The 15,370-nt window shown below is 40.5% G+C and overlaps 1 protein-coding gene across 8 annotated transcripts in view; it reads left to right on the top strand.

Annotated features, from left to right (window-relative positions):
• The window catches only part of ROBO1 (roundabout guidance receptor 1), a 1,032,116-nt gene extending 1,022,554 nt beyond the window's left edge, over positions 1 to 9,562 (top strand). For all 8 annotated transcript variants that reach the window (XM_038413136.2, XM_038413109.2, XM_043509586.1 and 5 more), the window contains 3 exons: positions 3,446 to 3,754; positions 6,506 to 6,702; positions 7,864 to 9,562. In XM_038413136.2, coding sequence (XP_038269064.1) covers positions 3,446 to 3,754; positions 6,506 to 6,702; positions 7,864 to 7,878 — 521 coding nt within the window. In that variant the 3' untranslated portion in view covers positions 7,879 to 9,562. The remainder of the gene's footprint in view (positions 1 to 3,445; positions 3,755 to 6,505; positions 6,703 to 7,863) is intronic.
• The last annotated feature ends 5,808 nt before the right edge of the window (positions 9,563 to 15,370 follow it).

Here is a 15,370-nt window from a genome sequence, read left to right as displayed (position 1 = left end):
CAAAGATGACCAAAGAGATGAAATGCAAGCCATCTGAACAAAGGCTAAGGGAACTGCTGCGTATGCTTAGTTTGGAAAAGAGGAGGATGGGGGAGAGGGGATGATAGCAGTCCTCAAATACTCAAAAGGATGCCATAAAAAAGATGGAGAAAATTTGTTCTCTTGCCACAGAGGGCAGAACAAGAGGCAATGGGTTCAAAGTACATCATAATAGATTTAGATTAAATCTTAGGAAAAACTTCAGAAAAATAAGAACAGTAGGACATTGGAACAGACTGCCTAGGGAAGTCATGGAATCTCCTTCACAGGTGGTTTTCAAAAGGAGGTTGGACAGCCACCTGTCTTGAAGGTTTAGAAACAACAAACCCTGCACCTTGGCAGAGGGTTAGACTCGACGACCATTGTGGTTCCTTCTAACCCTATGGTTCTATAATGCAACCTACTCAAATAGTACAGAAAGCGATCTTTAATGCAAAACCTGTTTTAAATACCCCTGTTTTTCAGGCTAGCTTGTATGAATGAATTGTATATATACTGTGTGTAGCCTATAGGATGGTTTAGGTTAAGAAATAAGTAGAAATTAGGTTTTGGGCCTAAGTTAGCCTAATTTTCCAGGAGTATGGAAAATTGAAGTTGCTAACATGAGAAAGTCTGAGATAAGTTGGAGTCAGTAAAGTGGGAAAATTAAAGTTAGCAAAGACGAGATCTAAGGTTACGTTGCAGTTATGTTTTGATTATAACTGGTTTGAGCAAGGTTTTTAATGAGTGTTTTTGAAAATTGTGAATGTTTGATTAAAATACTATCTATATTGAAAACCTGGGAAGGACATTAGTGCAGATGTTTATTTAAATAATGTGTAATGTAAAGAACAAATAAGGAGGTGGTGTAAATATAATTATGGTAAGGTGTAGTTCAATGTTAATTGGTATTATAATAGATTATAAAAGGAGTAGCCTTGGTAAATTGCAGAATAGTTCTAATTAACATCAGACAGGTATGGTTAGGTTCCATGATTATAAGGCTGTACTTCATTCTATTGTCAGTGGACTGATCAGCCATTAATACACTATTTCATCTTTGAGTGTAAATGATAATTGCATGCCTATTTGCTAAACTAATCATTTTTCTTTTGAATAAAGTTTAATTGTATCATTCAAAGTATCATCTAGCAATCCTCTACTAAATAAATTTTCTGTAATGACCTAGAGTCTTGAACCTAAAAGCTAAGTTGGTTTGTATCTTAATAGTGATATTAATTGGGAGCATTTCAACATAAGGTTGCAAAAGGTTACATATGGCATGCCTACAAAGTCTAGGACTGAATATATTTCCTTTACTAGACGTTGGGTGAGCCATTCTATAATTCTGAAAAATAACAGAATGATTAGTACTTCTAGATTATCTTTTTGGGTAGCCATCAGCAATGTTTCTCATATAATAGCCGTATCCCTCCCGAAGAACTGAGTACATTTCAGGTCCTGAACAACTATAGCAAAAGCTTGCTCTTCTCGTGAATGGGCCTCAACAAGGAAGATGACTATCCTCAAGAAACATATCCAAACTTTTAAAAATTGGGTGACAACAGTCAGGCTCCTAAATCCACGTTTGGGAACCTAAATAAAAGTGGACTGATTTTCAGAGGTGGCAAGCACTTATAGTTCACACTAAAGTCAGTAGGATTTGTGGAAGCTGGAATGTTTAGGGGGATGTGGTGTGCATGGACTTTGGACTCTATTATTAAACAGCAACTACTGAACACTTTGGTCTGTGTTGTTTTCATAAAATCTAATGACATTACCAATATTCATTACAATAATTCAACATAGAACTCCCTCAGAAGCTACAAGGTCTCTTTTAGAAGTCAACAATTTAGCAAATGTATTCTCTTTTTCTGAGAGATGTCTACTACTACATCACATTCACAGTTATTGTTTCCATAGAAAATGTAGTTCAGTCACTTGAAATGCAAGAATTATTTTACACTAGCATATGGTCAAGAGCAGTGATTGTAATACTTTGCTATACATGAAATATATTTGAGAGCAATAGTATTGTTAATCTGAAAGTGAGTTTGTGAATGAGGGTTTGAAATGCGTTGTAGAATAGGGTATCACGATAGCAGGGTTAATGTTGGAGATGGGGACTCTGATGGGTGAGTGTTGCCTTTATTTACTACTTTGCTTTGCTCATGATATTCTGATTTTTTCAACTTTCACATGCTCTCTATTGCTGTCTTTCATTTTGCAGATTTGCCCTTATTCAAAATGACCTCCTATGACTTTGAATAGGGCTGAAATTAGGCAAATTAGCATTGATGTTAACAGTGTCTACATGAGGCTGCCCCTGGGACTTGTCTACACAAACATTTATTTTGCAGCAAGCTGGAGTATGAATTTATTCTGCTGTATAGTAACTGTTCACATGGATCCTGCTGGTGTGTGTTAATTTATTAATGCACTTTGATTGGTCCCATTTCAAAGAGGACGAAATCTAAGTTCATTAACAAACTGTTCATGCATGTCAGCAGGGTCCATGTGGATTGTTACTCCATGACAGCTATTGCAAAGTAGAGTCACACCCCAGCATGCCATGAACTAATTGTTTGTGTAGAAAAGTGCCTACTAAAGGTGGCCACCAGCACTCATTGTTTTCCCTGGGATTGAAGTCACACTATCATCAAGGAAAATGGCTGCAGTTCTGTGGTTAGGGAGCCTTATAGAAAAGTGTGAGGGGACAGGAGAAGATAAGAAGCAGGAGAGACTGAGAAGCGGTAGAACTTAGGCAGGAGGAAACTGGGCAGGGGAGCTGTATGGAGACGTGAGAGCAAGGTGGACTTAGAGGGATGCTGAGGATTGTGGAGCAGGAGGATGCAGAGGGGGAGCTGGAGAAGACTGAAGGGAAGACAGGGATGTGGGGCTGCATTGAAAACTGAGGAAGAGAGAAGTATGGTGTGCAAGAGGGAGGCTGATGAGTTCAAGGGCTACGAGGATGAAGGGACAGTGATAAAAAAGTCAAAGGAGAGGAATGAGAATGAACTCTCTCACCCCAGGGGTAGGAAAGAATAGGTGAAGCCCCTCTCTGAGCAGCAAATTAGGAAGCCTGCATTTTTGCTACTTTTAGGGTTGAATTTAGAACTGGAAATGATCTCAGGGTGGCCACTTCCTCCTACAAGCTCAAACAGCAGAAGGCAAAATTTTAATACAATAAATGTATTGTTTTTTAAATAATGATTTCTAAGTTCATCTTGTGATTGGAGGGGGAAAGTCTGACTCTTGATGGTTTAATGCTTGGGTTGGCTGAACACTTAAGCAGTCTTAATTCTAAGTTAACGATTTTCTTTTGTGAGAAAATTGACCTAAAATATGATGAGTTTCCACAGTGGAAGTAAAATACTATTCCTTAATTTTGTTAATGCCTGATGTAATTTTTTTTTTTACTTTGTAGACCTGCCACCCCCTCCATTGCCACCTCCTGCTATTAAATCTCCTACTGCGCAGTCCAAGTCACAGCTGGAGGTGCGGCCTGTCATGTTGCCAAAACTTGCCTCTATAGAACCGAGAACAGACAGGTCCACGGAAAGAAAAGGAGTGAGCTACAAAGGGAGGGAAGGGGCAGATGGCAGACAGCATTCTGATGTGCGGACAAATTCAGGAGAACGGAGAGAATTGCAGGAACAGCAAAATGATGGGAAATTGCGAGGAAATAAAGCAGCAAAGCGAGAAGGCACACAAGCAAAAACTCATCTTCTCCAAGGTGATTTTGACATGCATTGAGTTTAATGAAATATATACCATAACTAAGCAGAAGGATCTGGTCCACAGACCTCCTGATCAAATTCACAGCAGACCTGAGAAGTTAGGCCAGGTCGATGCTATATAATTGCTGAAACTGGGGGTGCTGCCACAGCCCCTAACTTGAAGTGGTTTCTATCATATACAGGGTTTACAGTTTGGTTTAATGGCTCTCAGCACCCCCACTATACAAACTGTTCTACCACCCCTGTTACACTATGGGGTTAGGTTGACGTAACTTGCCTTGCATCTAACTATCTATGGGAGTGTCTTCACTTAAATGTGGCTCCTGCTGACATAAATGCCTCTGTACGCCAATGTTGTAACACCACTTCCCCACATGGCATAGAGTCACCTTCAACATAATTAGGTTTATGCAGTACCAGTGTAGACACTGTGTTGCTTACATTGACTGTTACTGGCTATCAGGAGCCATTCTACAATGCCCCACACGGACAGTATGATCAATACAAGTGCTATATGTGCATACCTTACATATTACAGCTACACCTGGAGAGGCATTCTTGGAGTGCCTTATGGACATTTGTCACTTGTATGATCTCCTCCTGCCTCTGCCCCAGTTTATTAAGGGAGTTCAGTGAGGCTCAGATAACCCAGATATTTAACAATAATACTGATGAATTGAAGGTTGACTCATTTTTACCTTATATTTATAAAGGAAAAAGGTGCAACTCAGATTTCAAAGTCTTGCTTCGATCGCCTTTAAAAAGTAGAACACTATAACGAAGATTAGACCAATAGAATGGGTTGGAGTTGTACAGGTTACAAATAGTAACCAGAATGACGTTACAAAAAATGGATCATTCTAGACCAACCTAATCTCTTATTTTATGGAGGTCAGTAAGGCTATCGATAAAGGGAGTTCATATGACAGTATCTATCTAGCCCTCAGTAAAGCTTTGGGCAAAGTATCAAGCAAACGCTTGATTCTTTCTTAGACTAGCTAGCCTGGATACAAAATGGGAATAGAAATTGGACAGCAAATTGGTTAAATGGACACATAAGCAAGAGGTCATTGTAAATGGCAGTGGGTCACAATAAAGAAAAGTCATTAGAGGGTTACTTCAGGGGTTGGTTCTGGGGCTGTTGCTTTTCAATTTATGGATTAATGGCTTCGAGCAGATGGCAAAATTTGCTGATGACAGTAAAATTGGAAACAATGTTAATATTTAAGGGGCATCTCACCTTCAGAAACAGTTAAAGACATTAGGGCAGATGTCTTTGTGTTGATTTATAGATATGCACTTGAGCTCTAAAATCATAAGGCAGCCTACGTGTGACTGAGTAAGAAAATGAAATTTACTGACAATAAAAGGAATGGAAGCATTCAGGTTTGCAGTATCTATTAGTGATTCTAATTATTATTTACTTAATAAAAATACTTAGCTCTGGTATACTGCTTTTCATCCATATATCTCAAAGCAAAATCAAAAATGAGGGATAAGGAATTTTAAGGCCAAAGATTTCCAAAGTGCCAACTAATTTTGGGTGTGTCTGTTTTTCTGTGCCCGACTTGAAACCAACCCAAAGGACCTGATTTCCAGAGGTTAACTTAGCAGCTGCACATCCTGTTGACTGTAGTGTAAGCTACTGCAGTGATTCCCAAAGTTTTTACTAAGGCAACCCACTCACTACGTTTTTCTTTTTTTGCAAGCCACCATGACACAGATGTACCCTCCGCCCCAGCAGAGGGGAAGGGAGGACGCAGTGTGTGAGCAGGAGAGGTTGGAGAGAGAGTCTGCCCCACACTCACCCAATAGCAGTGGCTCATGCACATGGGGTTGGGATCAACACCCTGCTCCAGGCGTTGTGACCTAGTACCTGGGGTCACACACTTGGCCTCCTGAGTTGTGGTGAAACTCTGTGCACCAGGTTACAATGTCCAGAGCGGGGAGCTAGGCCCAGTCCTGCAGGGTGAGTGCAAGGCAGTCTCGCTGTCCAACCTTCATGGCCTCCTGTCCTCATCAGGCCAAGAGAAGTGGCCTAGATGTTTGCCTAGGCCAGGGCCTAATGATGGGTTAATCTGACCCTGGGCATGGTGACTCCTCTAGCTCCTTACTGCAATCCATTGCTGGGCCAGGACCCACCATTTGAGAAACAATGGTCTAATGGATATGGAGAGAGGAGACCTGAAGTGCATTACTGAGTCTGCTACTGTTTGGAAGATCCTGGCCAAGTGACACAGGCCCAGATTAACAAATTTTTCCACTAAATTTGAGTGCCTACGTTTTTGAATGTTCAGCTTGAGATATGATGCGCCTGATTTTCAGAGGTGCTGCATACCCACAACTCCAGTAGAGCTCAAGGATGAATTGTCCCCTCCACTTCCAAGGTCAGACCTGACAAATATACGGCAAAGGTTTTCTTTATTTCTTCATTTTCTGCTGGAATATGGAGCAGGTATCATAAGTTTCATGTCATAAGTGGACATGAATCATGGATCACTCTTTCTGTTGCTTCTTTCTCTTCATTTCCATATTTCTAACCTCACTATTACCTTTTCTTCAATAACATGTTTTACTCTGTTATGGAAACAATTGTGAAGCAGTTCATACTGTTACCAGCCATCACTCTAAATCTCTGGGTGGCCATTTAAAAATTGCACACATCAAGTATGTATGCAGACTTTGCAGATGCACATTATACTAAAGTATATAAACGTATATAACAATGTATGTATTTCATTGCACAGAGGACATCTTACCATATTGTAGGCCTACGTTCCCAACATCAAATAATCCAAGAGATCCCAGTTCCTCCAGCTCTATGTCATCAAGAGGATCAGGAGGTAGACAAAGGGCAGATCAAACCAATATAGGCCGAAGAAATGCTGCAGAAATGCAAGTACTGGGAGCATATGAACAAGGAGAAGAAGAAGAAGAATTAGAGGTAACTGCAATGGCACTATTAGCAATGCATATGATAGACCCTTGTCACTGGAAAATGATTTGTGGACCTAGATAGACAGCAAGGTGAAAGCACATTTCAAAAGTGGATATATTTAACCTAGGACAATTATTTTAGTTATTTTAATTGTTCATTAAACATAAGAACATAAGAATGGCCATACTGGTCAGACCAGTGGTCCATCTAGCCCAGTATCCTGTCTTCTGACAGTGGCCAATGCCAAATCCTTCAGAGGGAATGAACAGAACAGGGCAATCATCAAGTGATCCATCCCCTGTCATCAAGTTGCAGCATCTGGCAGTAAGAGGCTCAGGGATATCCGTAGCATGGGATTGCCACCCTGACTATCTTGATTAATAGCCCTTGATGGACCTATCCTCCATGAACTTACTTAGTTCTTTTTTTAACCACGTTATAGTTATAGCCTTCACAACATCTCTTGGCAATGAGTTCCACAGATGGACTATGTGTTGTGTGAAGAAGTACTTCTTTTTGTTTGTTTTAAATGTGCTGCCTATTCATTTCATTGGATGATCCCTGGTTCTTATGTTATGTGAAGGAGTAAATAACACTTACTTTCTTCACATGATTTATGATTGTATAGACCTCTATCATGTTCCCCCTGTGTTGTCTCTTTTCAAAGCTGAACAGTCCCAGTCTTTTTAATCTCTCTTCATTTGGAAGCTGTTCCATACCCTTAATCATTTTATTGCTCTTCTCTGTACATTGTTGTTATTCCCAACAAAAGCCATCTTAAAATAGAGATACGTTTGAGAATACATATAAGGATGTTGTGGTTATCCACAAAACCAAGCATTATAAGCAGAGGAAATTCAAGATAAAGGTTAAATTTAAAATAATACAAACATTTTCAGATATAGAAATGCACCCAAAACAACCTTAACTCTACCCTCTCATGACACATCTTAGAGTCTCTGGTCCTAGATTAGACTAAATAGATATTTAAAGACATATTCTGTTGTCATCCTCTAGTGTCAACCAAATTCTAGCATTTGTCTTAAAATTCATGCACAATAGCATGGTTATATGTTGTTTGTGGGTAAAAATCTCTAAGGCTAGAATAAAATACTTTAAACAATAAAAGCAAGCTAACACCTAGCCAATTATTTTGATTTCTTACAGGAAACCGAAAGCTGAAGAGGACGAGAGATGTACTGTAACAGGCTTTGAAATCTAATCAGAAAAATATCACTTAAGATGCCTCGAGTCTGATGATGTTTGACGCCAGAAATAATGTTCAGTGCAATCAGAGTGTACAAACTTTCATTTTTATTCATGCCATCAGAACGCTAGTCTTTATTTTACTATTTCTTTTTAACCCCTTTTCATTATGAACAGCCCCTGACTATTGCATAACGCTAAGTGTATCACCTTCTTTCTGCCCAGAAGGCAGGTAACCTGCTCTTCCTGGTGTGGATGCCAACTGTCACTTCAGGATTTGGACAGAAGAGGGTGCCAAAACCTGGGATTCCTAGTTTTCACCCTTCAGGCGGCACCAAGCCAGTTGATACGGCACCGGGTCAGTTGATGATCTTCTGTGTAATATAGCATTGATTAAAAATACTAAGTTGCATAAAGTGAAATTTGTGCAAAGGGTTCTTCTGATGTAGTGGCTTTACTATAGCCTGCAGTTCGTGCAAATGATAACTTGCATTTCCAAATGGACTGTTCCTTTTATTTCCTGCCAGTGTCTCAATTACCCTTTGCAGCAGCAAAAGAATTACTTTTGAAAATGCAACTAGAAGCAATTTGGGGTAGGGTGGCTCATATTGTAAATATATACTCATTTTAAAGCCCCTGTGGTACTTTAATTTGTCTTCCCCATTTTCATCATTCAAGTACATTCTTATTGAAAATGTCCTTTGGGATAGGCAGGAGCCAAGCCAGTAGGAACTCTGGTGGTCTAGTCATGGCATGAATAAGTCTATTAGAAACTTGTTCTAATTTTCAACTTAAATGACACTTATAAAAATAAGCAAGGAAAATAATGGACATTTTTAATAATAATTGGGTAAGGACATAGTTACTGTGACTGGCCCAAATCTCAGACCTCTACTTGTAGTATCAATTCACCTTAAAGAAGTGCCACTTAAAGATGTTTTGTTTGATCTTGGGGTTTGTTTGTTTTGTAATGCACTGCTTTTTTTTTTTTTGGTTTTAAAAGCACAATCACTAAACTTTATTTGTAAACCATTGTAACTATTAACCTTTTTTGTCTTATTGAAAAATGTTAAGAAGCATTTGTTTGGGACTTTTTTCATCTTTTTGTTAATGCTTTATATTTGTATTTGGAATATTTGAATGATGACAGATGGTAAAGTAACATACCTACACGTAGGCCATAAACAGAACACTTCTCATTTTTCCTGAACTTGTGGAACATTCTCAAGTTTGCTGTGGCCTATCTCAACATTGGATTTTCATAAAAGTGAAATAGAGGCATTAGTTGTGTTGAATTTTACCAAATGATGTCCTCTCTCTGTAGATTTTATCATCTTTTCTGTAATTATATGATTTCTTTGTCATTGGTGCTAATGGAAAATTGTGTGTTTGTTTATGGACAGCTATCAGGACTAGCCCCAATGGGAAAAAAAAAGTGTTTTGCTGTTTACTGAGGACTGAAATTTTTCATTTAGCTAATTTTGAAAAAATGGTTACATAGAAAGGATGTGCAGTACTAAGGGAACAATCCATGTGATTAATGTTTTCATTATGTTCATGTAAGAAACCTCATATTTTAGCCATAATTTTGCATACTGAGGATCCAATAATCAGAAAGTAATTTTTGTCACATTATTTATTAAAAATGTTCTCAAATACAGCATCTTGTCTTGTAAAGTTTCTTGTTTTACTCAAAACTAACTTTTAGAGTCTGATTATGATATGATTTATATCAATATACTTGAGATATTATTCCACTGAAGTCAACAGGATCAAGCCCTTAGACTTTTGCATACTAACTTCTGATAATCATAAAGATGCAAATACTGGATGCTTCATGATTATTTTAGCAGCTCTAATAGGGTAAACCATCACATCTCTAAAAGCATGCTAACTTCCAAAATGAGCTGAAGACAGAAGTCAAGTCCCTAACCAATGCACATATAACACTGTAGACCGGAGAAGTGAGACACATTTGTTGGGGGAGCAAATGGATGTAAGAGTCTCCAAATTCAATGATAGGGAATTTCTTTGCTAATCTACTTCCCAGCCTTGCCAAGGAATTTGTTTTCTGGGATTCATTCATTTGTTAGGGACTGCACATAGTACGGGGTGTCTGAGTGCATACTACTGCCCCCTTCATTCTGACGGTACGTTTACACTTGAGCTGGGAGGTGTGGTTTCCAACTCGTGTAGACATACATGCACTAGCTCTGCTCAAATCAGTGCACTAAAAATAGTATCCAGGGTAGCACAGGCAGAGGCACAAGCTAGCTGCCCAGGGGTCCAGACGGGTATGTATTCAGGCAGCTAGCCTGAGCTACTCCTTGTGCTACCTTGGCCACACTGCTATTGTTAGGATGCTGACTTGAGCAGCGCTAGCACAGAGAATTACACCTCCCAGCTCAAATGTAGACATACCCTGAGTCATCCCTGTGCTACTGTGATGTCTACAAAATCCTGCCTGTGGAGCATAGTTGGACAATAATTGAGCTGTGACTATGCTTTTTCCTCTTCTTTCCTTTTTCTACTCTACTCTGATTACCCCATTCTTGCCACTCCTCCCCCTGCCTCCTCTACCTCAATTTAAAAATATGAAAAATCAAAACCAGCAAAACCTGTAACTAATTAAAGCTATGCCAATTCTCCACCATATTCATTGTATGGTATCTCCCTGTCTCCTAAAATTTCCTCCCTGAAAATTTATCCAAGTGGAGTAAAGAGTCATATTCTCTACACACAACACCAACACAACCCTGCTAGCTTAAAGGAAAGCCTCCGTTAGGACAGTATTTGAGGTGTCTTTTTTTCTACATGGTTCAAGTGCTTAGCATGATTCAGACCAATAGCATTAAAAGAGTTTTCTAGAACTGGAGAAACTGGAGCTTTTGGGAACTGAAGGATGAGTTGGCAAATCTAAGAGTTGGAGGGCACAAGGAGAACTTCATCTTTGATTGGACATTGGTACTAGATGTAATTGGAGCTTACTTCATTCCTCATTGGTACAGAGAAATACAAGAAACCAAGGACCAGTTCTTCAATTGATATAAATCTGTGCAGATCGATTGAAGTCAACCACCAGCTGAAGTTCTGGCCCCCCAAATGTGTAAGTGAGGTAGGAAAATTTTCCCCATTTAATTATTGTGGTTAGCAATAGCTAAACTGGTTTAGTCATTGTCCATAAAAAATGTCATTTGTTGTTTTATATGGTCACAACTAGAAGTAATGGTTTGGTAAGACTTTTTGATTAGTTTAAAGGCACAAACGATGTAACTGCAAAGATTTCTTCTGTCTGCACTGCTTTTCCAATACATTATGGGCTTCAGTAACATTCAAATGCACAAAACACTGAAGTGAAGAGATATATATTGTAATCTGAGCTTCAGAAATGGTTACTGCTGTTGATCCATGTTGAAAGATAATTGATCTCATCTTTCAGAATTCATATGTACTAAAACAAGGCATCCTTGCATTGCTAACATAAATTAACAATTGTTCATTGGCTGGGAAGTCAGCATAGCAGAAAAAAACACTTTTCAAAGGTTTTGGAATATTTTCTTGTGTTCCAAATTTAGTAAGAAGAAATAGTGTATAAACATCAGAAAAAAATCATTAATAGTAGTATTTAGAGTGAATGCCTTACATATAGAAGTTTGACTAACCCTAAGGTGTTTTCTACGAAATTCTGTACTGGGAATAAAATGTCAAATTATCAGATAAAAATAATATTCCAATAGAGACATGAATGTGATATGAAAAATCATCTAAAGCACTGAAGCTATCATTACAATTTTAAAAGATGCATTGCTACAATTTTTAGCCTCAGATTTCTATTCATTTTCCTGTGACTGAATATATTTAACTATTAGAAAAATAAGGAAGGGTATACTAAAGCAATAGCACATAAACATTAGAGAGAATCCCTTACATGTATTTGAAAACAGTATTTTTCCACTCCTGAGTTAATTGTACCAGGTGATTTTACACTGTTAATGAAATCTAAAATTATGCATTTCTTTATCAAATGTAAATATATTCGCACTGTTTAGAATCTTGACTCTTATTTTCCATCAACCACAATTTAAGTGATAAAATAGCTAACTAGTTAATTGAAAATTTACTGTAAAAATAGTAGTGGTATGAATTCTGTAATTATTTATTTGTTTAAATTAAGCACAGAAAGATATTTTACATGAAGTGCCATCTTCATGATTTTCTACCACCAAATACAATGCCATAGGTTGCCATAAATAAAGTAAAAGGGGACCAAGATTTTACATAGCAAGCAGAATGCCAAGATGTAAGAATTTAAGACTATTCTTGACTTTAAAGTACAAGGTTTATTTTCTGGTGTAGTGAGCTACTCAAATTTCAGTCCAGAATCACTGTGCTAATAAACCAGTGTAGTTATATTAGTGTAGTCAATGTCAGCATTGAATTCTTAGTTGTGAACTCATGAATTGTTTTGGGAGAACTAAGATAAGGAGTGTAATATATGGAGGGCAACAGCAGGAGAATAGCAGATAGGTTGTGGCTTAGGGAAGGTTGGAGATGAAAGTACTCTCAGTTAACAGGATTAGTACATATAGTATCCCACCACGTCAGGCTGCCAAGAGAGTTGCATATCATCAGCTTTACAATCACCTAAGAAAAATAAAACCACTGAGTTGAGTATATTAAACTTCCTATTGTGAACAATTTAAAAAATTGTAAGATGCTAGTAGCAGGAAAAAACATCTTGCTATTGTTTGTTTATGTATGCAGACTAAAGTTGCCAGCTGTCCGGTTTTTGACCAGAATACCAGGTTGAAAAGGGACTCTGGTGGCTCTGGTCAGCACTGCTGACCGGACTGTTCAAAGTCCAATTGGCGCTGGCCTGGCAGGCTCTCTACCTGGCTCCATGTGGTTCCCTGGAAGTGGTGATGTGTCCTTGTGGCCCCTGGGCGGAGGCGCAGCCAAAGGGGCTCTGTGCACACTGCCCCCGCCCCTAGTGCTGGCTCCGCAGCTCCCATTGGCCAGGAACCATGCTCAATATGGTGGGGGTGGCACCTGTGGACGGGGGCAGTGCTTCCGCCTAGCAGTCAGAGGGACACATTGCTGCTTCTTGGAGCCCCCGAGGTCAGGGCTGCCTGAAGCCTGCACTCCCTCCCACTCCCCAACCTCCTGCCCCAGCCCTGAGCCCCCTCCCGCACCCTGAACCCCTCATTTCTGACCCTACCCCAGAGCCTGCACCCCCAGCTGGAGCCATCACCCCCTCCCATACTTCACCCCCTTCTCCAGCCCAGTGAAAATGAGGAGTGAGTGAGGGTGGGGAGAGCGAGCAACAGAGGGAGGGGGAATGGAGTGAGCGTGGGGCAGGGCCTCAAGGAAGGGGCTGGACAGGGGGTGAGGCAAGGGTGGGTTTTTTTGTGCAATTAGAAAGTTGGCAACTCTAATGCAGACTTTGGCATCTGCAAAAGGAAAATGTCCTTGCATGTACAACTTTCCATATGCTTAGATGAAGGTAGAGGCTAAAAATACGCTCCATACTCTCAGCTCCACTCTTCTTCTTCAAGTTGTCCCTTGTAGGTGCACTTGTGTCCTTGTGCTTCTGATCTAAAACTTCAGAAGTAGTGTCCCTTAACCCGCACAGGCGCTGTCCCTCCTCATGCTGCACCACAAGACTATTCAGCATGCCTGGGCGAACCCCCCTCAGTTCGTTCCCCACCCCCCACTGGCTAGAAATGCCACCTCATAGCCCAGTCTTTCCAAGAGGCTCAAGAGTTACCAAAGCTGCAATAGACTTGTTCACAGAACTGGGCCTGCAGATCAATGCTCAGAAATCAACCCTCATTCCAGTCCAGCACCTGGAATCCATATGTGCCAACCATGACTCATTACAAGCCAGAGCTCTCCTACCTCAACACAGATTCCTGTCTTTGGCAACCCTCAGACTGTTCAAAGCAACCCATAAATATCAGCCAAACACGGCCTCCAACTCTTGAGGCTTGTGACAGTGGGCACAGTGGTGGTTCCACATACCAGGATTCGCGTGCAGTACCTCCAGATGTGATTCAGCTCAGTTTACAGATGAAACATCGACAGACTACACAAACTTCTATTACTACCCACCAGGGTCAAAAATTCTTTAGACTGGTGGAAGGATCCAGCCAATGTTTGCAAAGGGATACCCTTCTCACAATTCCCCCCCCACACATCATTGCTTCTCACCACTGATGAATCACTCATAGGGTGAGGCACACACTAAATGGCTTCATGACACAAGGCAAGTGGTCATCCATGGAGATATCCCTTCAAATCAACCTCCTTGAGCTAAGGGTAGTCAGGAATGCCTGTGCCTATTTCCTCCTGCTGATCAAAGGATCTCGCACAAGAATCCTGATAGACAACATAGCCTGTGCATACTACATCAATCAACAAAGGGGAGCAAGGTCATCCTCCCTCTGTGTGGAGCCGATGGAACTGCTGTATCTCCCACAATGTCATACTGTCAGTGGCTTAACTCCTAGGCACACACTCGATAGTGGACAGTCTCTGTCTAAAATTCCCACACAACCATGAGTGGGAGATAGACCCAAGCACTACTTCATGACCTATTCAGGTGATGGGGGACACCAACCACAGAGCTGTTCACCATGCACCTGAACAAGAAATATCTACATTAGCGCTCCAGAGCACAGAAAGGACAACGCTCCACAAGCAATGCTCTCCTCTTCCCCTGGAACAGGGACATTCTCTGTGCCTTTCCCCCCTTTTCCCTACTGTCAAAAGTCCTATTGAAAATAAAGAGATGGAGCACACATCAAACTGATTGCTCCCATTTGGCCAAGACAGACCTGTACCCTTACCTCTCTCAGCTCGCAACATGCCCACCTATCGCTCTCCAGTCCACTCTGTACTTCCTCTCGCAGAACAGAGGATGCACCCTGAATCCCAACTTGGGGATTCTTCGCCTCAAGGCATGGCTCCTTCATGGTTTCAATGGCTAAAGAACTTTTGTTCAAAAGACATACAAAAGGTATTACTACACAATAGGAAGTCCTCTACACACCATACTTACCTGCAAAAATGGTCCAGGTTCTGCATTTGGTGTACCTCCCAACAAACCTCGCTGACATCTGTGGCCCTTCCACAGACCTTAGACTATGTATAGCTCTCTCAGAGTCTAGCAGCTTTTGCAGCCTTCCACCAGACAGTAGAGGGAAGATCAATGCTATCACACCCAACCACAAAAAGATTCCTCAGGGGTTCAGTAAACCTTTTTTCAAAACCCCAACTCCCTACCCCCATGTGGGACTTAAACCTGGTATTGAAAGGACTAACCAGGCCTCCCTTCAAACCCATGGCCAACTTCAAACCCATTGCTTACATACCTTTCAGTGAAAATGGCTTTCCTGACAGCAATCACCTTGGCTAGGGGAAATAGCGGCTCTGATGGCACATCTCCACCAAACTGTATTCTTTTGGG

The sequence above is a fragment of the Dermochelys coriacea genome, chromosome 1, assembly GCF_009764565.3.
Source record: "Dermochelys coriacea isolate rDerCor1 chromosome 1, rDerCor1.pri.v4, whole genome shotgun sequence".
NCBI classification, from domain to species: domain Eukaryota; kingdom Metazoa; phylum Chordata; order Testudines; family Dermochelyidae; genus Dermochelys; species Dermochelys coriacea.
This window is presented reverse-complemented; position numbering and strand designations above follow the sequence as displayed.